At 38.9% G+C, this 27,824-nt stretch overlaps 2 protein-coding genes across 5 annotated transcripts in view; one reads left to right on the top strand and one right to left on the bottom strand.

Moving 5' to 3' along the window:
• ube2kb (ubiquitin-conjugating enzyme E2Kb (UBC1 homolog, yeast)) overlaps nt 1–5,371 on the top strand; it is a 7,710-nt gene extending 2,339 nt beyond the window's left edge. Inside the window, exons 4-8 of one of the 2 annotated variants that reach the window (XM_008412766.3) lie at nt 667–749; nt 831–930; nt 1,086–1,214; nt 2,092–2,177; nt 4,167–5,371. In XM_008412766.3, the coding sequence (XP_008410988.1) occupies nt 667–749; nt 831–930; nt 1,086–1,214; nt 2,092–2,166 (387 nt within the window). In that variant the 3' untranslated portion in view covers nt 2,167–2,177; nt 4,167–5,371. Of the gene's footprint in view, nt 1–666; nt 750–830; nt 931–1,085; nt 1,215–2,091; nt 3,405–4,166 lie in introns of those variants that run through there. The other variant, XM_008412760.3, reaches the window with a different exon arrangement.
• Nucleotides 3,029–27,824, bottom strand: pds5a (PDS5 cohesin associated factor A). Of its 3 annotated transcripts, none has more exons than XM_008412732.2 (33): nt 27,692–27,824; nt 26,691–26,843; nt 19,622–19,825; nt 19,253–19,339; nt 19,014–19,111; nt 18,260–18,386; nt 17,769–17,849; nt 17,489–17,629; nt 16,573–16,688; nt 16,254–16,348; nt 15,993–16,138; nt 15,545–15,696; nt 14,425–14,538; nt 14,174–14,255; nt 14,036–14,084; nt 13,353–13,492; nt 13,005–13,120; nt 12,412–12,517; nt 12,144–12,304; nt 11,289–11,412; nt 11,027–11,185; nt 10,489–10,557; nt 10,200–10,336; nt 9,893–10,016; nt 9,577–9,781; nt 9,263–9,377; nt 9,049–9,181; nt 8,750–8,869; nt 8,226–8,291; nt 7,919–8,067; nt 7,746–7,821; nt 7,406–7,665; nt 3,029–5,662 (listed from the first exon to the last, which is right to left on the bottom strand). In XM_008412732.2, the coding sequence occupies exons 2-33, from the start codon at nt 26,802–26,804 to the stop codon at nt 5,659–5,661; spliced, it is 3,870 nt and encodes a 1,289-aa protein (XP_008410954.1). In that variant the 5' UTR covers nt 26,805–26,843; nt 27,692–27,824; the 3' UTR covers nt 3,029–5,658. The 3 variants fall into 3 exon arrangements, with proteins under 3 accessions (XP_008410954.1, XP_008410969.1, XP_008410962.1); XM_008412747.2 differs by having other exon boundaries at nt 8,226–8,288; XM_008412740.3 differs by lacking the exon at nt 27,692–27,824 and adding an exon at nt 27,468–27,614.

The raw sequence follows: 27,824 nt of genomic DNA, 5'->3' as shown, positions 1-27,824 counted from the left end.
CTATTAAGAATTAGGGGTGACTGGGTGTTGATGTTGTTAAAATAAAACATAAAAAGGGCCTTGCAGGTCTGCCTTATTGATAGAAAGGCATGCAGTTTCCTAAATTTTAGGGTTTTGTTTCTTTTTTCGTGTGTTTGTTCTCATCAGCAAGAATGGAATATGTCCTTACTTTTGTAGCCTAGTTTAGTGACTGGGTCTGGCCTAATCTGCTTTTGAGATGAAGTTGTTGGATGTGTGGCTCTGATTACTTTGAAATTGAGAGAAAGCATAGGAAGTAAAAGCAACAATTTTAATTGTAAAAAGCTTTTAATTACTCTGCTGTTGTGATCTGGGGCTGGACAAAGTAATTCGTAGGACGCAGATGTCTTCTGCACGACCCGTTGCCGTGAGAGACGGGTTGTGTTGATACGTGCCTCGTCGGATGTTTGTAGATTTCCATGTTTCTTTGCTTAATAGAGAAAATTTGAAGAAGACATAGCTTATCTCAATTTTATATATATATATATATATATATATATATATATATATAAGAAAGCTATATGAATCAAAAATAATGTCTTATTTTACAACTTATTCTAAAAAAAAAAAAATTCATAGGAATGAAACTAGATACACTGTCACCATTTATAATGACTCATCCATCTTCCTTGACCTGCCGTTCTTCAGGTGCGCTTCATCACAAAGATCTGGCATCCTAACATCAGCTCAGTGACCGGAGCAATATGTCTGGACATTTTAAAAGACCAGTGGTGAGTGCGTAGAGCTAAACGCTGTGATCTGTGGCGTTCAGAGATCGACTCGCGCTCACGTGTTGAATCTGTCTCACTCAGGGCAGCTGCTATGACCCTGCGGACCGTGCTGCTGTCCCTACAGGCTCTTCTTGCTGCAGCAGAACCAGATGACCCACAAGATGCAGTAGTTGCAAACCAGGTGAGAATTACTTCCTATTTTCTTTGTCTTTTGGCAAAAATCAAGCTGCTCTTTAGTTTAACTTTATTTACTTTGAGAGCAACTTTTTACAAAACTGAAAAGCTGGATCTTTTTAAAAAAAATTGATTTCTGAATTTTCTGTCTTGAATCCTCAGTACAAGCAGAACCCAGAAATGTTCAAACAGACAGCGAGGCTGTGGTCACACGTCTACGCCAGCGCTCCGGTCTCCAGTCCGGACTACACGCGAAAAATAGACAAACTCTGTGCCATGGGCTTCGATAAGGTTAGAGACGCCTCTCTGGTTCTGAGCACCACGTTTGAACATATCCTCACATGACACGATTTTAGGCGAAAGCAAATTTGTTTTATCATCAACTACCTACAGTAGAAAACAATATAGAGATAACGACCTAATTCCCTCATTACATTCTACTACACACAATTGTTTAATAGTTTTTCTAATGTTCAGCCATTTTCCTTCCAGGCTTAATCTATATATCTTTACAGATGTATATTTTTGAATTCCAGTAAGATTTTTTTTCAGCTGCCTGAACAGATGGTAATTAAACTGTGCTTAAGGGAGAATTAAGCAATTACTATATTTGAAAGAAAGTAGATGTTTTGAGTGCAAATATTACCAAGGTATGAAATGCCGCTCTCAAATTAAAAATGTAAGCTCTTGATATTTGACATTTTAATTCCTGCTTGTGTGCTGTCAGGAACTCTGAGGAAATTTGAATGATTTGTTGGACATAGTGAAGAGAAACTATAAACAAAAGAATCAATCACATCACACCAGGATCAATTCAATACCAATGCTCACCTTGGTATTAATGGTAACAATATTTAGATTGACATGAACAGGTCTAGTAATAGTCCTTAAAATAAATTAACTTTAATGCAGCAGAAATCATGAAAAATCCTGATCTTAGTACATGCAGTTTACAGGCATACCTTGTTTTGTTGGGTTTTAAAAGATTGGTGTATTAGCTACAATGAATTAACTAGTGCTGAAACAAGGAGCAAGAAACTTTTGTGAATTGAAAACAATATGCATAAAAGTATTACAGTAGTTAAATTTTATATCTGGAGCACACAGACTTGCATATTCACTGTTGTCCCCCCCGCAACCCTCCCTTCTCTCTCTCTCTCGTTTTCAGAATGCAGTAATAGCTGCTTTGTCTTCAAAATCCTGGGACGTGGAAACGGCGACAGAACTTCTCCTCAGCAACTAGGACCCATCCAGGTGTGAAGATCCAGAAAATAAAAAATAAAAAAATAACAGAAATAAAAACTCCCGTCATCAGAGCACCTCAGCTCCTCTGGGCACCATGCCAACCTCACATTTTGCTAAGCAGACACAAACATTCAGCACAGCACATTAGAGGTTTGCTACAAACACCAGTAGCACCACAGTTGCCAATATGTTCACCGCTCTGTTGCCTGTCCATCACACCAAGGATTTCCCTTTTATTTACTCTTAAATGTGTTTATAAAACCCAACAAACTCAGCCCCTCATTTTGTTTCCCTTTCTCCCCCAAAAGAAACATTTACTTTGCCCGTTTTCACCATTTGCACTGTTATTTTGCTCAAACAGTTGTCTGTTGAATTTCTGCAGGGTAAAACACGAGGGGAGCCACACATGCTGTTTTCTACCTAACTACATGTTCATTTAGTAGGGAGTTGGACTTTACATCATATTCTCTCCTACACTCTCAATGCTGTAAAAGCTGGATATAAAATACTTGACTTGGATAGTGCTGAGCATTGGGCAGTGTGCCGGGTTTTTCCTGACCTGTTTGATGTTCCGACCCGCTGCAGGAGTTTGGTCGACGCATTTTGTACATTCAACCAGGAAAAGCCCAGCACATCCATATCCTCCACCATTTGCACACATGCACAAGAAACAAGAGTTAGCTGTAAATAATGTGTGTAAATTTAAATCTATATTGGGGATATTCTTTTTTTTTTTTATTATTTTTTCTTACATTGTAAAACTAGTTATTCTAAATACGAACTATGCCTACTTTCCGGTTGGACTTTTCATGCATTTATAATCCATGAGAAGTCCCACAAAATGTTTTTTTTTTTCTTAAAAGAGGTCGTACCCTCCAAAATCCCAATCTGTACAAGTCATAACACGCCAGCTCCTCTGCTATGCCACAATCAAATATTTTCTAGTGTCTTTTATTCTTGCATGTTGTTTTTGCCTTTAACTACAGTTGGCCAAATTGTTTAGTGGGAGTTTGTTCATTTGAACATTTCCTTTAAAAAACAAAAACAAAAAAAAAATCACAAAAACCACAAAGTAAAGCCAATTTGAGCTTTGTTCTTCCTGCTCTTTGAACAGTTTTTTTGTTTTTTCTAGAGCAGGCGAGCGACCGTTGGGTATGAATGTTGAGGTTGATTTAGGTTTGTAAAGCTGCAGTGATCGCCTGTTGCAACCAGATTAAAAATGCATTGTATAGTTGATTTTTGAGGGGATGTTATTTTATTTCTGAGCCACTCAACCTTAATGTTGGTCACATGTACACTGCCTTGCAACAAAAAAACAAAGTATTAATATCCAATTTGTCATTTAAAACGACAAACTCCAACAAGTAGAGCACGACTGAAGTGGAAGAAAAACTTGTTTTAATCAGATAAGTTTGGCTTTTGCATTTCTGTTCAGTCGCAGTCAGTACTTTGGAGAACCACTACTTAAAGCTACAGCAGCGAGAAGGAAGGAGACAGGAGCATTGCACAGTAGTAGCTCTCAAATACTTGAGCAACCCCGCTGTAGCATTTAGTCCCTCCTTTACGCTTTGCAGAAGTCTTGTTTGTATAGTCTGAACATAATTTGAAATTTTTCCACAGATTTTAATTTAATCAGCCCCATATTTTACCGTTTTCCTCTGTGTGAGGCGCAGTGTTCGCATATCTGCTGTTTTCTCTGTGTGGTTTAACTTAATAGTTGTCCTATGAATAAATTCTTCCACCTGAGCTGCTGCTCCTCCAGAGATGTGCCTCTAGGCAGATGCTTAAAAGTATGGAATAGCTTGAAAGATTTTTGTCTGCACAAAGATTAAAAACGATTGTTTCCCTTCCATTTCAGAAGTGTTTGAAATCTGAAAAATATTAAAAATGATATGAACGCTGTAGCAGAGCTAAATGTTATGTCCCAACGTGCTTTGCTATACAACAACAAAACAATTCCTTTTGTTTTATAAATGTGGAACTCTTTGTTCTTTTTAGGGACACCGACAAGCTTGGCAGAAAAGTGTTTGCGTTTTACCAGGGCCACTTATTTAAAGGTTTCTTTTCAATTGACCTCCAGAGGAGCAACGAATTAAAATTTGAGTTGTTGTGCAGAGCTCTCTGCTGCTGACGGTGAGACGAGTTCAGAGGCAGGCAGAAGGTACAGTCTGCTTTACCTGTAAATAGACGGACTTGTGAAGCGCACCAGAGTCTGCTGGATCTACATTTTTTGTCAGAAAGGGACAGACGAGACGAGCGGCCGCCTCCTCCATCCACCCCGTCTTCCTGCTGTTCTCACCATGTACAATGTTGCACGACGACAAAGCGTTAAGAAGGGGGGCTGTTGCATCTCAGTTTCTCCATTTAAATACTTTTTTTTTTTTATATTGGAAGCGAGCATCAGCAGTATAAAAAAAGCATGGTTATTTATTGTGACAGTGTCATGTTTTTATTGATTAAAAAAAGAAAAGTGGGGAAAAAAAATAAATGTTTGCCTGTGTTTTTGAAATTGCACCTTGAAAACAGGGATCCAAGACAAACTCTACTGCACCCAAACATCTAAAAGCATTTATTTTTTGTGGAAAAAAAGGTTAAATATAATGAAATGCATTTTTTTTAACTACATCCAAAATAAGTCAACACAAAAGGTTCCTGTTCACTTGATGTTTAAAAGTAGGACTTGCCCAACGTAAGAGTTCAAAAAAAATTTAATTTGTTAGGAAAACACTAAAGAAAAAACTCCAAATAATATCGATTTATGCATTCAAAAAGTGGATTTTTCTTTTGTTTTTAAAAAAAGACCAAAATCCCTGATGAACTGAAGTGTTGTGGCAGCAAACCGAACTTGCCCCACAGGAAGGCCGTCAAAAAGCAACTACAACTTTTTAATCCGCCCTTCTGATGCCAATCACCTAAACAGTTTATAAAATCTGTCCAACGCATTCAATGTCACCTTAAATTCCTGCAAAGTAACTGACATTTACAAAGTTTTTTTTTTTTTTTTACTTGTGTGTATTTACAAACTCAACTGATGAGCTGGAAAGAAACCCTGCAGTCCAGACACGAAGGAGGAAGACATCAAGACTCAAACAGCAGAAGATTTTTTTTTTGTTGTTTTCCCAGGGAATTTAATAAGCAAGAATCATTACCAGATTAAAACGCTTGTAAAATGTCCATCCCGGTTGGTTTTTATATTTTTTTTTCTTCTTAAAAATGGCTCCAAAAAAGAACCAAAGAGCAACAAACAAAAGGGGAAAAAAATGTTTCTGAGTAAGACCTACATACAGAGCTTCAAATCAATGACTACAGGGTGTTTAAAATCTCCTAGTATGATGGTGTGTGTGTGTGGGCGCGCGTGCTTGTATATTGTGTTTATGTCGAAGGTCCATAATATCTCCAAGAAAACTGTAAGAGTCAAAGGAGCTTGTGTGTAGAGTTGAAGGTGTGACGATTCAGGCCCGTCCTCTACAGTCTGGATTTCTTCGCCTCTTTACCTGAAAAAAACAGCAGATCATGTTTTATATTTAAGTGTTTTTTTTTGTTTTGTTTTTTTTAATGCTGGCTTGTGCATTTAAAGCAATAAAATGGGGATCCAGCAATAACTGCAGAACAATAATTAGATTTTTACAGTTATAGTTAGTTAGGCCTGTCACATTAACAAATTTTGCTACACAATAAAATACCCCAGAAATTATTGCAATGAACTATTGGTATTTTGAGACCATTTTCCAGTAATATTGTAATAGCAGAAAACATTCTCAAAGATCAATAAACTTTAAACTTAGTGTTAAACTTAAACATTTAACACTGAAACTGGACGACATTTTAAATAACCAAAATAAATAAAATAGAAACAACAAAATGAATTATGAAGTCTGTAAACAAAATTGTTCTTAAATTTAAAAACAGAAAAAAAGGGCTAGTTGAAACCAAAACACCAGATAGAAAACTTATCGCCAGGTTTTGGTAGAATGAGAAAAAAACAAATCATGCAAATGAAAATTATTGAGTCCGTTTTAATTTATCGTGCGATTAAATGATATATTGATTATTGTGACAGGCCTAGCTATAGTTTTGCAGTCACCTGACTTTAGTCTTTATTAACATAAATATCTTAAATGCTCCATTAAGTTATTGGTGGGAGAAAAAACCTGATATTAACTGAAAATTGTGTAATTACAGAATTAAAAAGCCTTTTATTTAATTCTGGTGGAAAATGTAGCACTTATTTTTAATAAATGTTTTGGTGCACAATGAGAAATAAGAGACTTTGTAAATTTGTGAGACTGCTAGGATAGAGCCGATTTATTTGGATCTAAAATATAAAAACAGATGAGCTGATGCTGCATTAAGTCCTTATTATCCCACTTGTTGTTCATCTCTTTTTCCCCAGTTACTGACTTATAAACTTTGAGGAAAACTAGATGTTTGATTCTCCTAAAGGCCACAACATCAAAGTTCTATTTTGGAAAGCAAGATAAATGTATTATTCCTAAATATCAAAACAGAATCTAAACAGAGTAAAAGTTTACGTAACTGTAACAAAGTGAAAACTACAATTCAACCTCTGTACCAAAAGGAAGCTAATCTTTATGGATCTGTTTACAGCAACTGAAGTTCCTAAAACAAACCTCCTTAACGGCATAAATGAAGCTGGACGTGGTTTCACACAGCTCACCATTTCAGTCTGACGTTTGTGGTCATTCTACAGTCTTTAAATTGTTTAGTCAACTTTCTCCATTTTGCAAAAAAGGAAATAAAAACAAGCATGGTGGATCTTTGGCGTGTTTAACATACTATTGTCTGAATTTTCTCCAAATGCAGATTTAAATTCATGCCAGCAGGTGGCATAGTCTATCATGGAAAACATGCTGTATATGAACAGCAAACTACACTAAAATTTATTATACTTTGATATTTTCCCAATGTAAATCTGTTAACTTCAAGACATTAGCTTAGCATTCCAGCTTCATACATTTGCTAAAACTAACTCTCTAACCAGAGTAGCCAGTATCATAACTGGCTTCTCATCCAGTGACGACATGGTGGGTTATATTTCTCTGGATGCATTTCATTTTTCATACTCAAACATGAAAACTTCTTCGTCCATTTTGAAAAACTACAAAGAATCGATCAGAAAAGACCAACTACAGGAGGCGTTATTCTATCAGAAAATAAATGGGGTGTGTTTTTGTTTTCCTTTAGTCGCAGGAAAAGAAGGAGAGTTCTTCTCTTACCTCTGCAAGTCGATCTGTCTCTTTGTCCCCTCGTCACTCTGCTGCTGCGACTGCTTTGACATTTTGACGTTGATGGAGTCTGTGGTGGTGTCGGACGCTCTCTTCCTGCCTTTGCCTCCTCCGCCTCCTGCTGGTAGCGCTCCGGCTTCCTTCAGCGCTGCTGCGGCAGCGGCTGCTGCGGCTTTGGTAGGACGGCCGCGCCGTCTCACGGGCGACGCCTCTATCCCAGCGTCGGCCGCCAGCTTCTGACTCGGCTCGTCCTGAAACGCACCGAGGATGAAGTTGAAAGGGAGCATGGCTGCGGGTGGAGAGGTGAGAGGAGGTTCCTGTGTGAGTTTACCTTCTTCGTCTCTTCTTTCTTGATGACCGGGTTCTCATTGTTCTCCTGCGCTCGACTTTCTGTCGAGTCGGTGCTGCTGTTGTGGTAAAACCAAGCAGATGAAACACTGTGTTACTCTTGTCTTTGGAGTGTGAGCAAACACCTGCTGTGTGTGTGTGTGTGTGTGTGTGTACCTGTTTTTGTTGTTAGCTGTGATCAGTGGAGACGAGTTGGTGCTGGTGTTACTGGTCGTGTCTGGAGCCATAGTGGTCTTCTGGATGATCCTCCGACCCGGAACGGTCAGAGTTTTGTTGACAGTCGCCAAAACTGGAGCCGGTTTGGGCTAAATAAGTAAATATATATATATATATATATATATATATATATAAAACTGGATCAGGCTTCAATTCATGTGGTTATTTTCATTCTTACTGCAAACAGACCAGTCTCTATGTTTTTAATTGTACTGCAGCAGTAATAACACTCATGTTGTGAGTTTACCTTTCCAGTTAGCAGCATTTGTCTCATCTCTCCTGTCAGATACTCCTTGTCGTTTTTAAACTCCTGCTGTTAGAAAAAGAACAACAGGTTAATAAGACCCCAGAGGAGGACATTTTGTTTCTGCTTTTGAAATGAGAGATTTTAACATCAGAAGAAGAATTAAAAGTCTAATGAAACTAAAGAAAATAAACTGTTTAAAATATATATATATTTTTCTGCATATAGGGTTCCTACACAGGTTAAGGAACCTGGTAGAGTGAGGAATTTGATTTTAAGTACTTTAAAGGTTTGGGTATTATCCATCTGATTAACCATCCGTCTATCAACCCAGTCAATTTTTCAAGTTTCATATGTAAAACTTTTCTACTGTCGAAAAATCGGAGATAAATTCCGAGACAACTTTTTTATTTTTACTTGAAAAAAACGGAACAAAGGCCTGGGAAAGTTTGAGTGAGGAAATTGTGAAATGAAAAATGTAGCCGACCACATTTGCTGAATGTGTGTGAGAATGCGTGGATTATTGCCTTGTCTTGTACGAGGAAGAACTTTGAGGGAAGGACAGGGTCTTTCTGACAGTCCAGGTGACAAGCGGTGCTCTTGTTGGCGATGACGAAGAGAGCCACATCGCACACGATGTAAAGCTTCTGCAACCAGAACGACACGACAGTCACCGATTCGCTTCAAAAACACGACCACATCCTTTCTCGGTTTGCCGTTTTCTACACTGTGTCATGTAGACACAGTTGTAAATGCATTTCATTAGGATTTTTATGTAATAGAGCGACACAAAGTGAAGCGAATCCTCCTGCAAAGCGCTGCGTACCTCATTGGCCTTTGCGTCTTCGGGACACTGAGCGTCTTTTGTTTGTTTGATGTTCTCAACCATTTTCCTAAGAAACGCGTGACTGTTGTTCTCATTCTTGGTCATCAGGACTTCCAACATGAACCACAGACACCTAGCAAAGGGAAAAAAGTTAGACGGTGAGAACTAAAAACAACTAACTTTTAGATGTACTTAATTAGAAGGGCAGCCTCACTCTTTGATGTCTTTGAGTTGTTCATATTCATGTGGTTTTGTGAAATCAGGGTCGTGGGCCAACAAGTGGATCATAAATGGAACCACGTACTCAGGAAGAAGAGAGACCAGTTTTTCTGTCAAGAGAAAGAAGCATTTATATTGGAGTGAATAAATTTGGAATTTATTAGAAAGCTCTACTGTGATTTCTAGACATGAGGTGGTATAATCACATCTGCTGAAAGCAATCTGATTTAAAAAAGGATTTAATTCTTTGATCTTCAGTTCGCGTGACACTGCTACAGGAAGCCGCCATGTTTCCGCGTGAACACTCACCCTGAGCGAGAGGGTTCTGTTTGATGTATTCCCTGCGGACGGAGATGTTTTTGAGCAGGCACTGTCGGGCGTGGGCGCGGCGCTCCTTCACCGGGTCCTTGGCACACAGAGCGAAAACGGCCAGATACTCCAAGGGCAGCAGCAGTTTGACGAGAGCTAAGTGCAACTTCTGCGCAAAGATCTGGCGGACCTGGTAGCACTCGTCCTGGCGGAACAAACCAGACGAACACCAGGCGTGAACTTAGCAACTTTAAAGTTTTTTCTCTAAAATTGGAGAATATTTGAAATAAATAAAAGTCCTGCAGGTGAAACTGACATTGATGACAAGGCCACAGAGCTGAAACTGCTCAGGTGTGATGATTTCGTGGTAACAGGGCTCTTGAGCCAACTTCATGATGGCTGAGCCGGCGGCCAGCCTCAGGCGGGACATGTCCGATTTACTGCAACACAGGAAGTGATGAGGGGATAAACAGTCTCTCTCTCTCTCTCACACACACACACACACACACACACACACACACACACACACACACACACACACACACACACACACACACACACACACACACACACACACACACACACGAGTAAAAGCGAATCTGTAACAGATAATTCAGGGGTACCTGATCTTCTTCTGCTCTGTGAGGTCGCCCTCGCTAACCAACATGGCCGACAGCAGGCGGAGGGTGGAGTTGGCCGATTTGGATTGGTTGTTCTTCATTCCCAGTAACCAGCGTACCAGGAGCTTGATGGCCTGAACCTTCAGGAACAGGAAGAACATCGTTTGTCATTTCGGGCCACCAACATGCTCCAGAAAAAAAACGAGCTATAACTTCAAAACCACTAAAATGTTCTTTCACACCGTTTCTACGATAATTAATATCAAGAAAAAAACACGTTTGCTCATCTTACCTTTGCTAAGACTTCAGGTGAGACTTCCTCATCTGCGGACCACAGCTTCCCGTTCTTGTTCCCTACCGACTGAACACACGAAAGATGGTCACAAAAATCTGATTTAAAGTTTTCTTTGTTCAAACTGTGGCTCTTAGGAATTTTTTTGTGGTGGAAAGAATTTGAGTTTTAAAGAAAATATCATCGATTAGACTATAAGTAATTTCATATGTTTTTACACACAAAGTGATATATGCTAGAAATTTAACTGAAAAACACATTAGAGAGAAAACTAAAATAAATGTATAAGTCAGAAACAAATTTTAACATACGAGTTAAAAGTTAACCAAGTTTAACACATATGTTTGTTTTCAGTTGAATTGTACAGAGTAAAAATAGACTTTTGAGATCCACTGCAGTTCAACAACCGCTTCAGGTTCTTGTGTTTACATTTCCTCCTTACTGTGGATAAACACACACAGTGCATACAGCAGCAGTTCTCAAACAAAGTCCATGTGTAATTCCTGGATGCTAAAGTTCAAATGTCAGCTCCACAAACCCTGTCGTTCATCAGCAAATCCTTGACGATGAAGTTAGCCACGATGGATTTCATTGGTGAGGCGAACTGATCTGGAGCCAGCATGGATATATGACCCAGAGACACAAGCGGAGTGATGAGCTGCTCGGGAACGTCTGCGTTGAGACTGCGAGACAAAGGCTGTGGGTCAAAAAGGAAACTGTTAGTACAGGTTCAGGTAGAGAGGAGAGGAGTAAATAATACACTGGAGATGGTAATTAATCGTCAAGAAGTGTTAGCCTGCCTCAAAAATCTGGGCCAGTTGCACTTCCTTGTTGTTGAAGATGGCATGAATGCAGTGGACGGCCTGCTTGGCCTGGTGAGGCGTGCCCCGCTTGGCTTTCTGATGCAGGATGGGAATCAGAGTTCTGAAGGAAACATCGCAAAAAAATACATTATAAGTGGCAAAAGCATTGAAAAAATACTCAGTCCTTTATAAGCAACACAAAAACCTTCCTTCTGCCTGCTGTGTTTGCTATGCAAAGATTTCAGACTCGACTTCCAAGACCAGGATATTTCTACAGTGGGTAAGCTTAAACGGTGGGAGAAAAGTGTGAAAGAAAACGTGGGAAAACATTGAGAAAAAAGAAGAAGAGAAAGAAATTCAGAAGGACGGGAGGATAGGATATAAGACAAGGATAGAAAATGAGGACACAAGGAAGGAGAGACAGCATGTATAGCAAAGTAAAGAATGAAGCTAGAAGAAAGGATAGAAAAAAGAAGGGTAGGACACAGAGACAGAAACAGTCAGGAAAGAAGGAAAATGAATGAAGGTCCAACACAAGTATTGGAGGTTAGGAAAAAAAGAAAAGACGAAGATGAAAAGAAGAGAAGGAAAGCCACCTAGAAAAAAAAAAGTATATCATGAAGTTATATAATTGTGTTTAAAAGCTACTCCCTGTGTCATTTTGTTTTATTTACTGATTTAAAAGGAACAGCTTTACTTTCTGTTCATTACCAACATGTGGGGTGAATTTCATGTCGGCAAATATTAGAAATATATTCACAAAGAAAAACGTTGACGTGTTCTGTACTTCTTTTATCTTTTACCAGATGAACATCCAAACATCACAGTCTGTGCCTCTTGCACATCTCTTACGATCTTATCTGCTGCAACTCCGTCTCGATCTTCTGGCCAGTGTTACGGAAGATCTGAATGGCTGCTTCTGCCACTTTGTCGTCCTCCATCTTTAAACACTGGAGCAGAGACTCGTAGGTCTCGGCTGAATGGAATGCTGTGGGGTGTGTGAATGACAGGACCTACGAGGACAAAAAACATTTGGACATTTTTTGACTAATAAAACTTTGCTTTAGGTTTTTTTTTTTGTAGTTAGGGAAACTTTAAAATTTGATTTTAGTATTTATACCTTTAGCAGCTCAAGACCAGAGCGGATCGCTGTATCAGGGGTGACACCTTCCTCCTCATCATCAGCTGTCCCCTCGATGGACTTATTTAGCAGCTTTACCAAAGCACTGAAGGAAAATTAACAAAATAAAACTGTTAAATTATGTTAACATGCCTCATAATTTTATGGGAATCAAGTTAAGACTAAAACAGAATAGTTTGTTTAGTCAGTGTGTGGTCTCATAGTATTTTTCCATAAAATAAATGGGAGGGGGGAAACAGAGTGGAACCTGCAGTTTTCCATCACCACCACTAGGTGGCTCAGTAAATGAGACGGATCTGTTAATGGACCAGCGTTACACAATACCAAATACAGACAGCATTATGAAGCACTTGGTTACTAGGTAAACAGACGCCATCTATTTTCGTTCTCTCTATAAAAACATTAACACATTTTAACGTTTTCAGGCACAATTTACCAACTCATTTCAATTATGCAACATCTTCAATTAGAAACTACTTATAATCACCCGTTTTATTGATGTTTGAAAGCTCAAATTCATTATACGTGTCAAAAAAAGAAAAAAAAATCTCATTCTCAGGAATGTTTCTGACCTGATGGCTTCAGAGTCGATGTGAACCGGGGCAATCCGCTCCAGCAGGAACTTGACCATCTCTAGGAACGGATTGGTCGGCTGTTTGGGGAACGTCAGCTTCCGAGTGATCTCCCTCTGCGCAAAGCATCTTGTGTGTGAGCTTCAAACTATCGTTTTCAGATATTAGTTAGTTAAAAAGTTCGTCAGTGATGAAACAAGCTAGCCTTTTGATTACTAAATTGGACCCCAAACACAAATTCATAGCCCTAACACTCGATTTGCATCACACCTGTTGACGTAAACGACTACAAGTCGTGTTAAAAATGTAATTTGTGTGTAGGTTTAAGTGAGCCTCGTGCTGCCTCACCACACAGATCTCCGCCTGCTTGCAGGAGCATGTTGGACTGATGAGCATCTCCAGCTGGATTCTGAGCTTCTCATCCTCACTCAGAACCTGGTTGAATTTCTTCATGAAGTCCTGGGCCTTCCCAGCATCTGGCAGGTTCTCTGCAAACAGCAGCATCACATTAAAATTATGGTTACAAAAGGTCATGACCTTAATAACAGAACACCTACGAAAAACGAGTGGACTGATTTTATATATAGTATTTTGAATTGAAAGAAAAACTTTTTGACTGAGGTCACAAGGAGTACTTTTTGAAAACCACTGGTCAAAATGGTTGAATTATGTTCAAAATGTCAGACCTGGTTTTATATACTTTTTAAAATTTATTTTCCTTTTCTAATAAGTTTGGTGTGGATTATGTCTTATTTAGAACGATGGTGAACAACAACTGTGACATAATAACATCCAGTGCTTTGCAAAAGTATTCCTCACCTAGAAACGGGCTGAAAACAAAGAAACACCCAACTTTTCGGAAACTGTATTTGCAAAAGTTCAGAAAACCCTAAATATTTTTATTACACTTCACATTATGCATTACTGTATATTGGTCAATTGTATAAAATACTCTGAAGTGTGTGGTTGTAATGTCAAAAGGAGGTTTTGTAAATGCACGGTGTACAAGTGTACGTTTATTTCCAACTTACTTGCGATACTCATAAGCTTCCCGAGCATCGCGGTGTTATTGGCCTCCGACTAGTGAGAGGGAAGAAGAAAACGTTATCCCACTTAATTTTATACCTCCTGAAAAAACAAACTGAGAGACAAAGTAAGCATCTACCCACCACTGGCAGCTTGTGAAGGTCGAGCAACTCTTTCACGAGACTTCTGAGCATATTCTGACACTTCCACATTTCGTTTAGAGCCCTGAAAGAAAAGGCCAGCGAGAAAGAGCAGAGAATCAGTAGAAAGTTCTCATCATAGGTATTTTCCAGACGGTTTACTTGTAATTTTATATCAATACTTTGCACGTCTGAATGCGGCAATGTTTGTGTAGTTTCCAGATGGAAGGAGGAAATGCAGCGCCTTTACTCACTTGACAGCGTTAGTGTCCAGACAGGAATAAAGGTAGTAGAGGCATTTCATCTTCTCCTCTGTGTCGAGGCTGTGAGGCACCATGTACTGGGCAAAAATCTTCTCCACTAACAACCTGGAAGAGGAAAGTTTCAATTCATTCTTTAAACACTGAAAATAAAAAACAGGAAATAATTTGGGAGAAGGGATTTAATCTGTAAATGTGCAACACCGACGCATTAAAAACTGTGAGTTGCAGTGATATTTTATTGCTGTAGCATTTTCTCACAGAGACAAATCTATTTATAGGGGGAAATCCCACTTTAATGAATCGCCTGTTTTACTTCGTACAGCCAATGGGACAACATTACTGTAGCATTTCACAAGGCTGAAACACGGATACAAAATGATCTTCGACCGCCGACCGATATCTCTAGTTCTGTCTTCTCTTCAGCTCAAACAGGTTTATCCATAAAATTCAACTTTGGGGAGCGAGCTAGCCAAAGAACCGCTGACGTATCTGACGAACTATCTCTGTGCTGCCGTACATTTTTGGCATCTAGTTGTCAAGTAGACTTCAGGTCAAGATGCCTCTCAGTGAGATTGCTTTCCCTCCCTCAGCCTCTCAGTCGCTGCTTCTAGTGGAGTGATAAATATGTGTTCTTGTTTGTCATATTTATATTTGGATTACATTTTCAAATTATTCCTCTGACTGTAAATTTAAGAACAAATGTTCTAGTAGCCTTGTCTTAAATTAATTGAGATCCACACACAGACTTATTTAAATTCTCTAGTCTTTCCCATTGCAAAGAGGAACTAAGAGTAATGGGCTTCATTGTCATGCATTTGAAATATTTGCATTATATTTAAATTTATATATGCATTTAAATTCAATTAATTAAGCCATGATACTGTAAAATAAGAGGAACTTGTTTTAAAGCTTTTAACAGAGAGGGGCTATAGAGATGTCAGGTTACTGATATTTTAGTAAGTTATCAAATTACAACGTTTGTGATTGACGAATGTGTCTTTTATTTATACATATTAACACATATATGTGCCAAACTGGTTATAAATACATTAATCCTAGTCCATTTGTTCAGTATTAAATAAATTCATGTACACTGTGTGTTTGTTCTCACTTGTCATCGATGCTGTTCTGATAGTAGATGTGCAACAGTTTGTCTTTGATCCAGCTGATCTTCTGGGCCGACTCCTTTCCAGCCTCGTGATGCAGACAGTATTTCTTATAAAGCTGAGCCAGGCCCATCATGGCCTCTTTACGCACACGCCACTGCAGGAGGAGGGAAACGTTAACACACCAACAAGGGAAACGATCAAACCAGGATATGAAAATCACAGGGAGGGAGACAATCTTGTGTTGGTAATCAATGAAATATTAGCACATTGCACATTAACGCGAATACGTTGTGATTTCAGAATGCGAATGATTTGTACAGATCTCCAGGATAAACAACTGCTGCATTTTATGTAGATTATTATTGTTGAGCTAAACGAATAAATTCCAAAAGAGTCACAGCTGTGTTGCTACTACAATGAGTGAATCATTAAGTGATTTAAATGTCCTACCCTCTTGTCCAGCGTCCTTTCCCGCACAAAGCCCAACAGCTGGTCATTGACCAAGTTCAGGTCTTTCTTTCCAGCATTGATGATGGTGACGATGACATCGTGTCTGATGGCTTCCTCTGGGTCGTGAGAACGCACTTTCAAATATTCTGGACAAAAAATAAATAAACGAGTGAGAAAGGACATTATTTTCAGCTGAACCAGCCAGCAGGAAGACGACGGCGCCGTCAACAACCACCCGGATGAATCAGAAGTAACGCCCACCTGTGAGGTCTTTGGCCAGGTCAGGGTGGTTCATAAGGCAGTGGCTTGCGAATTTTACACACTCTAATCTGACCGGTACGTGGATGTCGTTGAACCTACAGAAGAAATTAAAGCTCATATAATTCAACTAACTAAAAAAGATCTAGTTAAAAGAAAAATTACTTATTTATTCTGTTAGGAAGGAAAATAACAGGAAGTTGTGCCATGCCAGATAAGTTCCTCAATTCCTCTAAAAACTTTCTTACAAGGAATCTAACTGTGAATCTAACTTCATATACATAAATCACTTTAACAAATGGTGAAAGCTGAGTTTACTTACCGTCCTAAGAAGCACTGCCAAAGCGGTCTGTTCTGTGATGCTAGCTCTGAGTCTTTGGCCCCAAATAACTTTGCTAGCAAACGAACGACAGCCAGACGCTCCTCGCCGTCGTTGCTCTGTAACAAAAATCACATGCCGTCCTTTAGCGGGGCTTAAAAAATTTTTTTGGTCATATTTTTAAAACTTGATTTCAGTTCCCCACTGCAAACGGCATAAAAAGCTATTGCAAAATAATACATTTACTATATATTGTGCAGTTCTAGTAAGTAGGTGAGATGAGATCAAAATTGTCTGAACAAGCTGGGCTAAAAAACGAATCCCAATAGTGAAGTATGGTGATGGCAGTGTTATGCTCGGGGGACAATTGGCACAAAATGATACAGAAAAAAGCTGGGTGATGAACTGATTTTTTTATTTCTTTTTTTTAAATATCTGTATTTTTTATGCTTTTCTAATGAGGAACAAACTTCCAGAAAACTGCATATCTGCTGAAAAGCTGAGTTCTTTTAAATCCCGGCTCAAATTCTTATTTTGGTTTGCCTTTGATTAATAAGTTCAACTTTAATAAATCAATTGCAATGCAACTTTTCATTACTTCTCTTTATTTTGTCATAAAGTTATTTATTTATTATGTTTTTATCACTTTGAGTTGTTGATTAAATGTTCCACACAAATAAACTTGACCAGTATTTACTCTGGAACAATAAAATAAGAACAGAGTGTTTCACCACCACAGATGGATAAAAAAATAAAAAAAACTTATAATGAAGGAAATGAGTTCTGGATCAAATGGTAATAATATAAAACACAGTTACTCAAAAATCAATATTACTCAAAGAAACTAAAATAAAATCAGAAGGGAAAATGATGTTGGTTGGAGCTGAGGGATTGTTGTTGTTTTTTGGACAGTGTTCACCTTTAGCTTGAACTCCAGCTGAGGCATGACGGAGGTCAGCAGCATGGGGTCGATGGCAAACAGCTCCTGGATGAGGTCGAAGACGTGCTCTGATAGGTCACTGACCGAGGACTTTCCCATCACTAAAACCTGATTGAAGAACTGTGGGAGAACATGAAGGCACAGAGCGAGAGAACCGGATGAATACCTTGATAACGTACTGTTCAACGTCATTTGAAAAAGAGAATTACAGAAGAAAACCAAGGGGAAAAAAACTAAAAAAAAACAAGCAGCGCCTCACGTTTGCGATGCACGTCTCAATGGTTTGGACCGTTCTCTTCAGGAGTGTCTTGGCGAGGTCGTACGCTTGCTTGTTCAGATTCTGAATCAGCAGAAAGAGGATAAATAATTGGCATGACTATAGCAAGAAGTGTGTTTGCTTTAACTTTGAAACCGGATTTTCTAGCTTTCTGTCTGCATGTCAGCACTGCATTTTGTTTTCATTACAAGATGTATAATAAGAGAAGTTTTAGAGAAGAAGCACAGAGAGCTGGTAAAAACATTTTTCATGGTTAGAACAGAAAACAATTAAAACCATTACAAAAGAAATAAAACTAAAAATAAATCAGTGCCTCTCATTTACCTATTTAACATTAGTTCATGTTCTAGGCAATATCTGGGTATTTTAATGTTATTTGAATTCTGACTTGCATAAGTAATTCTTTCTAATTTAATGCAGAAAGGTAATCATGCAATATGTCACAGCGTGCAGTGGTGCGACCGCAGACTCGCCTTGTGTGCAGGTATGAGGTTTATCAGGATTGTGTCCAGCAGCTCCTGTGTGACTCCGTCTCCCTCCATGATGATAGAACTCATCAGATCCATCATGTGCATCTGCACCTTCTGGTTGTGGCTGTTGCTGATGAGCGGAGGAAGACACCGACTCTGACGCGTTAATGCCATCAATCTCACAACAAGGCCTGCTACATCACAGCTGGCCAGTTTATCAGTTAATAATGTTATAGTATAAAGTGTAGAACAAACACCGATGAGCCAAAATGTTCCAGACAACCTCTTTCATCAAATATTAACGTTTTTCTTTTGTGCGTGTGTGCTGGCAAAGCAGCTGCTTTTGGTCAAATTGGTGCAAACCAGCTGCTGTTAAAGCTTTGAAATCATCCAGGGAAAAATTTGCAATTTTATTAACAAGGGAAACGGGATGTGCAGTTTAATATGTATTTAAAAAAAAAACCGTCCTAATCTTTAGCTCTTTCAGTAAAAAAAAAAAAAAAAAGATTATTATGCAGTGTGTATTTCTAGTTTGATGATTTTGGGTTACATAAAAACAAACAACAAAAAAAAGATTTAACACCATTGTTCTACATCGATTGCAGATTCCAGAGGGTAAAAAAAGTGATTTGTGAAAACATAAAAAGGGGAGATTCTTGGTTTTGTTCAAAAATAAATAAATAAACCTCATCTCACACTGTGGTACCCAGTAGTATACACTGTCTTGTCTTCAAGTTGACAGATTCAACCAACTTACTTTATAACAGAGAAGAGCGTTTTGAAGAGCTGGATGAAAATCTCGTTGCAGTCCTCCAGTTCAAAGCAGATATTGTACGATTTTACCCACGCAAGATTCTGTTGCACAACACAAGCAAATGCATTGATAAATAGTAACTTTCACAATCCAAATGAAACAGATTCACTTCAACACAATCTGTCGCAAAGAAAACACTGGAATGCTGAAACGCATAAGTGCAGCCAAGGTGAGAGATTTACCTCCAGCAGGTAAAAGTATCGGTTGAACTGAGGGCTCTTGGTGTCTTCTAGTCCTTTTAGCTGTCTGGTGATGAACAGAAAAATGTCCTGGAGGGGGAAAAAAAAAAGCGTTTTTAGCTTCTCATTAAGTCCTGTGGTTTTATAGGGAGCAGGAAGGCTTTACAACGTGGTTAAAAGAAGGTGCACAGATGTGCTGTAGCACAGTAAAACCTGAACTTTCCTTGGGCCATCTGGCAAATGTTCTCAATTATCTAGTAAACAATGCATGCAGGTTTTAATTATACCCCACCACACGTAAAAAGCAGTCATTGCAACAAGCAGACTTGGATTGATTTAGACGAATGAAAGATCCTAGAAGATAATCAGGACCTTCAGCTTGTCGTGGGAGGTGTAAGGAGCTTCAGGAGCGTATATCCTGAAGATGTCAGCCAGACAGCAGGCCACCAGCAGCCGGACGTCTTTATTAGGGTTCCTTAGGAAGAACTCGGAGGCAAGATGGAGCGCCAGACCCAGATACTGCTGCTTCTCCTCTTCAGAGTCTTGATCCATGTCCATGTAGGTCTTTACCACCATCTGTTGAGCACATCGACAAGGGCGGTCACACGAGAGTCCGTCTAGCCAAGACTCTTTAAAAATATTTATGAAATATTCGATTTGTGCCAAAAACCACCGAAACCCAGACGGGGGAAAATGACACTGATGAGCATCTTTTTAACTGTAAAGTAGAAGCTCAATCTGTTACTGGCAAATTATTAATGACATTTTTTAAAGGTATTTGTTAGCTGATTTATTGAGTACTTTACATATAAAAAAACCCACAACAAAAACCCAGAGCGGCAGGCGAGATATTTCAGATTTACAAGCACTTAGAGAATCCTGTGGCCGGCTCGTTGTTAGTTAGCAGCTCATTCAGAGCTTCCTGTTGGTGCTTTGGTTGAGGTCCATTTTTACAGTACTGAACCGTATTTGGTTACATTTGATCTTCGCTGGTTCAAAATCATAAATACTAAGAGACCAAAGCTGAACAAAATGATTTGACACAAAAAACTTTTCTTTTTTTTTTGTCTGGCTGCTGTGGATCATCAACTTCAGTGATCTCTACATGAATAATTGGAGTCAACGTTATTCTCATTATTTATTATTATTTCCCTCTTTGGTGCTGCACTGATTAAACAGACAATTAATGTCTGTTTAATCTCATATTTGATTTTCTGAATAAAATGTTTGCTTTTTTAATTTGTGATTATACAAACATATTCATATAGGGTTTAATTTTATTTCTTGTCATCAGGCTGTAGCTGGTACTTCATTCATATAATAAGTTTTTAAGTGCATTGTAGTACATTCAAAAGTGAAAAGCAAAGGAGGGAAAAACCAAACACATTGTGTTTGTAAGAAAGAGTTATTTAGCAACTTTTTCAAACTGACTTTTTCATAAAAAAACAAAACAAAACAAAAACCTTGAGTGATATGACAGAAACAGACAAACTAAGTTTGGGTTTGTCCCATCGCTGCCCACCAAGGTTTCATTCACACCAGTCCACTGAAATACAATCGTTAGAAAGAAATGCTTTGAGCTGCAACTTCCTCTGTGTGTGAGCTGAAACATGGCTGTGAAGCTCCCGACTGCCTGTTGGTGGGGGATGGGCCAGCAGCTCCAACAGACTGCAGAGCGGCACACTCACTCCTACACAGTCATTATATCCACACACACACTCCTGTCCTCGTAAGGGAGTAAAGCTCTCAGAACAGAAACTCTCCTGTGGGCCTTTTGAGCTGGAGAGTTTATACATCTGGAGCCTAACGCCATGGCTCTGTTCTAGGAGAAAACCAACGTTTCAGTGAGCAGATCAGCTAAACGTTTGTCCTTATTCAAACCACAAAGCCACTTCATGCAAGCAGCTCTGATAGCATCTGAGGAACTGTAACGAAACACACTTTCCAGTGCAAGAATGAGGTTAAAGTGTAACACGGCATCCCATTTATATCTCAGCAGGTGCCGCTTGGTCCATTTGAACCTTACAAACAGAATCGATGCAGTTTTCCCATGAAATTACGAGACTTTCATGTTTCTCCTTAGGTGTCCAGCGCAAAGACTTTCCCCTCCATGTGAGCAGGATCAGACTTTTGTTTTGAGGACTTTTTTGACAACCTCAACAACAGAGGTGTCCGTCAGTCAGCTTATAGAAAATTTAAAAAAGCAATGCGTAAACCCTTAGTGCTCACTGATTACTCATTGTTGCGCAACTAATGACCATTAGGCTACAAGTATGCACACAGTTTTCCTGATAATTTCTTTAAGAGATGCGTTACTTCCAAGAACTTTTCAATCTCTGCGTCTTGTCAATCTTTAACCTGCCAGCATTTCTCTTTAAGAACTACAATAGAAGAAAACACAGCGTCCATAATGGTTCCTATTGTGCGTGGGGCAGAGTTGGGTGTTCATAACAAGCAGACAAAATGATAATGGAGTTTTTAACCATCTGAAATTTGCGATTAGAGCTAGCAGAATTACTAAAACAACAGCTTGTGTGTATTCCTCTGAAACTGTACCCTCGCTAGCCACTTTATTAGGTACACTGAGTGGATTTAGACATCTAGTCATGGTGAACATGACTTGCTAAAGGGCAAACTGAATGAGTTTGAAGGTGGTGTGGTTGACACAACTGATGCTTAGAAGACAACACGTCTAACCTTGAGGTGTTGCATATGTCAGAAAACTGAGCTTAAAACTCAACACAAGCTCACCAAAATTGGACAGAAATGATTAGTCTTAAAGTCGACTGAACATTCAAATTTTAGGGTCAGGATTTGTTGTAAAACGACACAAAAGCATGGATCCGTTCTGCACCGTGTCAGTTGTTCAGCTGCAACCAGCGTGAGAATTTTCATCTCTTCTGACGGCAATGAACCATAGCACAAATCTCAAACTATCTCAAATGTGTTTCTTGAACATGACGATAAGTTTGCTAGACTTCATCGACACAGACTTTCACAGTTGCTAGATCTCAATCCAACAGAGATCTCCCGGAGGTGGAGAGTCTGACTTATACTCTAGATGTGCAGCAAGTCTTTGATCCAAATGTCTCAATTCGGTCCAAAGTTTCTGTGGAATAATTCTGACACTTTCATGCATCCGTTAAGGCTCTTCTGAAGGCAAGGTGCTCCAATCAACAATTTGAAAAGTGCAAGGTTAAAAAGAAAAACCTCCCAATATTTTCAAATCGACCATGTTCAACGACAGACTGTCCAGCTTTACTCTGGTCAGCTTTCTTGTTATGTTACCTTGAATTAGTCTCAGCAGTTGGAGCTCTGGACTGAGAATGTCGTAACACCCAAGTAGAGGGTGACTCATTTATTTTGGTTCCAACTACCACTACTATTAGGAATTCAAAATGAAGTTTTTCTTTGTACTTAATGCATTTAAACACAATATTAACATATTCACAAGTGGATATTTCACAGCACAATCTGTGCCACTGGTTTAATGAGGAGTAAGCAGCCAAAAAAGAAAGGAAAGTTTGGAACATTAACTGTATTCAACACACACTGCAGCAGTACTGGATTTGAAAATCCAAACTGCTTGGCAATCTCTGCCTTTCCAGGTTGAATTTCCAACTTTATGCTACATGCTGCATTTCTGACTGGGAACTTGGAAAATTCATCTATGCGTTTCCTTCATTCAGTCACAACGTCTACACTGATTTCATCATCTATAATCACTTCACTGACAGGAAAAGGGTCTGAGCTTTTTTGTTTCCCACTGGGAACAAAAACGGTCAATGGTCAGGGCCATTTATTAAAACAAAAGAATCTGATCAAGTTTCGTTTTAAAAAATTGCAGTAATGGCCCATCCGAACCGATGAACCTTTCCTTTGACGAGGCTCAGTCAGTCACAACCCCAGAGTATCAACATTCTCACTTTGCATATTTCCTCTACAGCTAACTTCCCATCCAGCTGTTTGCAAATTTGAAGTTAACTGTGGAATGATGCTTTGCGTAGACTGAATGCTGATTGGCTAAAAACACACATGCTGAGACGTAAGAATAACTAACAAGGAGGAAAAAAAATAAAACTGTCAAAATATGGACTAAGTGGAAAATTTCTGAAAAAATTATTTACACCAAGTTGAACTTTGTTAATTATAACATCAGTAATTTATTTTACAGAATAACAATCCTCCCAATTTGCTAGACAATCATCCACTTTAGTATTTTGAACGATATTAGCTGTTAATCTAGCCAGACCAGTGGTTTGTTTTAATGTTATACCTGTTACTGAACCACAACTTAAACTTTAAGTCCAGAGAGGTTCCCTGCTCTCTGGAGCACAGGTTGCTGATATGGGACACCATTTTTATCTTTTTTAACCGTGTATAAATGCAGATCTGAACAAATGAATCTATGTGATGACAATATGCAGATTTTATTTACAAGTGAAATAGAGCAACCATCATCAGCTGGTAACCTTACAGTCCCCAGTAGAACAACTGCATGCTTTAGCAACCAGCTGCCACAACAGCAAGAAGTAGTGAACTTGGCGAAAGCAAAAGACTTTCACCCGTTTCACCCGCATCGAAAAACAGCAACTTGCAGAAACACAGCTTCCCAAAGAGGAAAAAAAAATTGATACAAAGCCTTATAAAACATAAAAATAAAAGAACCAGATACATGGCAGTTTCAAATCTATATCTTATTTGGATTATGAAAGCCTCAATTGCATCAGCTAGTGAAGAGTTGCACTAGACTTATTCTCCTGTGAGAAACTAAAGCATATTGAAGATCTCAGAGTATGAACCTCCAGCTACTGGCAAACAACATGTACAAAAATATTCGCTTAAAATCTTTCAGGCACCTACTCCTGTTAAAAACAACAACAACAAAAAACAGTCTTCTTGTAATTAACTGTGCTTTAGCTCACAAATTGACAAATCAACAACTTAAACACCTAAACGCCCCACAGAACATTTTCTGCTATTCTAAGCAACAGCAACAAAAAACAAAAACAACAACAACAAAAAAAAAAACATTTTAGTTTTCTAAATGCTTGTATTGAACTCAATCGGGAAAGAAATGTGACAATGCTGTGGAATGTACTTTAGCGGACAGTGGTGATGGATGTTTGCATTTGGCTTCCTACAAACCTTGACCTCGGCTATGAAGCCGTCTCTAGATATGCCAGAAAGAAATTAAAACAAACTCTTTCCATTTCAGCTATTTGCACCTTTCTCCACAGCTGCCGCTTTGCAATAAAACAACTTGACTATAAAGCAATATAGTTCCTTGACAACTTCAGCAAATCATCTAAACCCTAATATAAAACATATTCTGATATATAACCAACAACCTGACCGAATGTAGAACATGGATGTACAGCACTTCTATGTTAACAAGTGCTGTAATTGCATGTCCCCTAGCAAATTCATAGTTGCCAGGTGAGAGAGAGCAAGACTTGAAGCAGATAACAGGAAGGCTAATCGTACTACAGCAAAGTAGTTTTGTTTTATTATGAGCTTTCCAGCCATAAAATGTAATGTCAGGTAAATAATTAAAATAAAGAAGGAGCTTTATGCTAAAACATTTACAGGCACAATGTTAATCTATACACTAAGCCTGCACAACATCGCATTATCAGTGTGCACAATACTCATACTGCAGGACTGTTTGAACTGCAATAATTGTTGGCTAACATATTCCAAGTGTAATCAACTTGCATTTTTCATGCTAACATCTTTTGTTGCCTACTTCAGAACAGCATTTATTTTCTAAAGGAATATTGGAAATAAAAAAATACAGTAAAATACGGATGTATATACATATATATTTTAGTGGAAAACTAGCATGTCCTGATGAGTGACTAAAGTATCCCCATGTAAATAATTTCTACCAATACAGAACATTTCCTGCTTAGCCAGGCTAAAAGTGATTTATAATGTGAACTAATGTAGGATTAGCTTAATCAATGATCTTCATGCATATGTCCTGAATGAGTCAAACGTCTCCTGTTTGGTCAGTTAAATTGTCCAAATTATTTTTATTAGCTAAATTCCTTAACAATGAGAGAAAGAATACCAGTTTTGTATGTTCATGTCCTCAAAATCAGACATTTACATACACTTCCACAGGCTTCTCACAATAGTTTGCTGGAGTTCATGTCCGTTCCTCCTGACAGAACGGCTGCAACTGAATCAGGTTTGCAGGCCGCCTCACTTCCACACACCTTTTCTGATCCGCCCACAACTTGTCTATCAGACAAGTTGTGGCTATGCGATGGCCACGCCAAAACATTGACTTTATTGTCCTGAAGCCCCTCAACATGATGCTGTCACACCCATATGTTACAGTTGGGATGATGTTCCCAAGAGAAAGCCTTTTTCATCCAAATATAACGACTACGATTATGACCAAACTATCATTTTATCAGACATGTTTCTAGTTCCTCCGCATGTTTTTTCTTTTGGAGTAATGGCTTCCTCCTCACTGACTGAACTTCCAGGTCATGTTGACACAGAACACATTCCACTGCGGATGATAACACTGTACTATCAGTTTCAGCAGCATCTTCAGAATGGCTTCATGTTCTGGGGCCAATCTGCACAATTTGGACCAAAATACATTCATCACCGGGACACAGAGTGGTATGATAGTTGGACATTTCCATCATGTCTATACTTGCGTGTAATTGTTGTTTGAACAGATGAACCTGGCACCTTCAAGCTGTGGTAAATTCTTCCCAAGAATGAACCAGACTTGTGCAGCTAAATAACTATATCTTGTTTGATTTGTTTAGGCCTTCCCATCATGTCAAACAAGAAAGCAGTTTGTTCAAGGCGTGGGCTTAAAATACATGCAAACGGGTGACTCCAACAAACTCAAAGTGTCTATTAACCTACCATGACATCATGATGTGGGTTTTCCCTTATTGTTTCATAGCTAGTAATCATTCTGTATGTAAACTTCTGATTTAAACGAAATTTATAAATAAATCTCTGACATCATTATTGTGGCATTCAGCAAATAGAAATATTCTTGGTAGTTTTAACTGATCTAAAACGAGAAGTTTGGTCTGATTTAACTTCAGACGGTGAGGGGGGGGAAAAGTGTTTTGTTGTTCTGTGTATGTAAATTTCTGGTTTCAACTGCATTAAAAATGCCAATGGTAAAATAAAGAACTGGAAGTTCCTCCTCATGATGCAAAACATCACAACTTTGCATCAGGTCAAGTATTATTGACTAGCATTCAACTTGATTATTGATCGGTCTGCATACTCATCACCAACAAAAACAAACAATTGAAAATCTCAAAAGAAGAGTGAGTAATAGACGAACAACTAAGGTTTACAAAGTTAGGGAAGTATTGGTACTGTGTCAGAGGCTAGATGCTTTTGACTGGAGTTTGAAGTAGTTTCTGAACAGTATGAAACCTTATCAACATACCTTCAACCGTTTGACCACCTCATCGTTGCTTATTTTGTCCGTAATCTCCTTCACTCCAGGAGGATAGACGATCTTTCCGTCCCCCGCAGGCTTCTGCTGTTGCGGGAACTCCATGCTTGTTGATGTACGGTCCACACGGTCTTCTACTGGCCTCTATGGGTCAGAAAACTTAAGTTCAGCACAACCGTGCTAGTGCACCCAACAAAACCTCGCTTTTCGCATAATTCCCCGGCGATAATCGTCACTTTTCCTCGCTACACCGGATACATCCACGCTTGTATACCACAGAGCTTTTCAATCTAGCACATTTATTTAATTAAAAGCCATCACTGAACCGGCATTGGGCATATTATTAGCTTGAATGCTAAGATACCACAGCTAAACATCAGCTGAATATTTTACCTTAATGTTTTATAACAGCACCACAGAGACATAGGAACTAGTCTTGACTGCTATTTCAAGAACATTGTATGTATCTGAAGAGCCAATGTGCAAAAGTCGTTTACGAAAAAGACAGTCGTTGTATAGCCACTGCCATACAACAGTAGTTAGCATTTTGCGGGAAGGAAGTGATGTTAGCCGCGCTAACTGGTTAGCCTACTCTACTAGCCTAGGCCTCAAACTATCCAGGTACCCATCACATCTACGTCCACAGACAATCACAGAGGAAGTCAAGTATCCCTTTATCTTTCTTCAAAATACCAACATTCGTGATTGGTTCTGGGATTTACAACTAATCCAACTACTTTGAGAAGTTTAAAAATACAGCAATTTTACTTGTTACAATCTTTTTCAACTTCCAAGCATCGGTCCTTACAGCCGCTAGTTTACAGACAGGGCTGCTGCTGCTACCGTCGCCCCTGAGCCTCCTCAATCACCAACAACTTGCCCCAACGAATGGATCTGAAAAGCCCAACTATTGCAGAATTAATCTATTTTTAGATAAAAAGCTAAGACCCCAAACCCGGAATACGCCTCTAGCGCCTCTCTTTAGCATTTACCTTCCAATCGGGCCGTTTTAATTCATTAGTCTGACTCAGAGGTTTAGTTTTCGGCACAAAGCTCTCCGTCCGTGTTCAGTCAATGTGCGAAGACTGGGTGCAGAGCGCCCCCGCACGGTCTCAAAGCAGTACT

Source organism: Poecilia reticulata, chromosome 1 (assembly GCF_904066995.2).
Source record: "Poecilia reticulata chromosome 1, P_reticulata-male-v2, whole genome shotgun sequence".
NCBI classification, from domain to species: domain Eukaryota; kingdom Metazoa; phylum Chordata; class Actinopteri; order Cyprinodontiformes; family Poeciliidae; genus Poecilia; species Poecilia reticulata.
The sequence above is the reverse complement of the archived record's forward strand: the minus strand, read 5'-3'. Positions and strand labels throughout refer to the sequence as shown.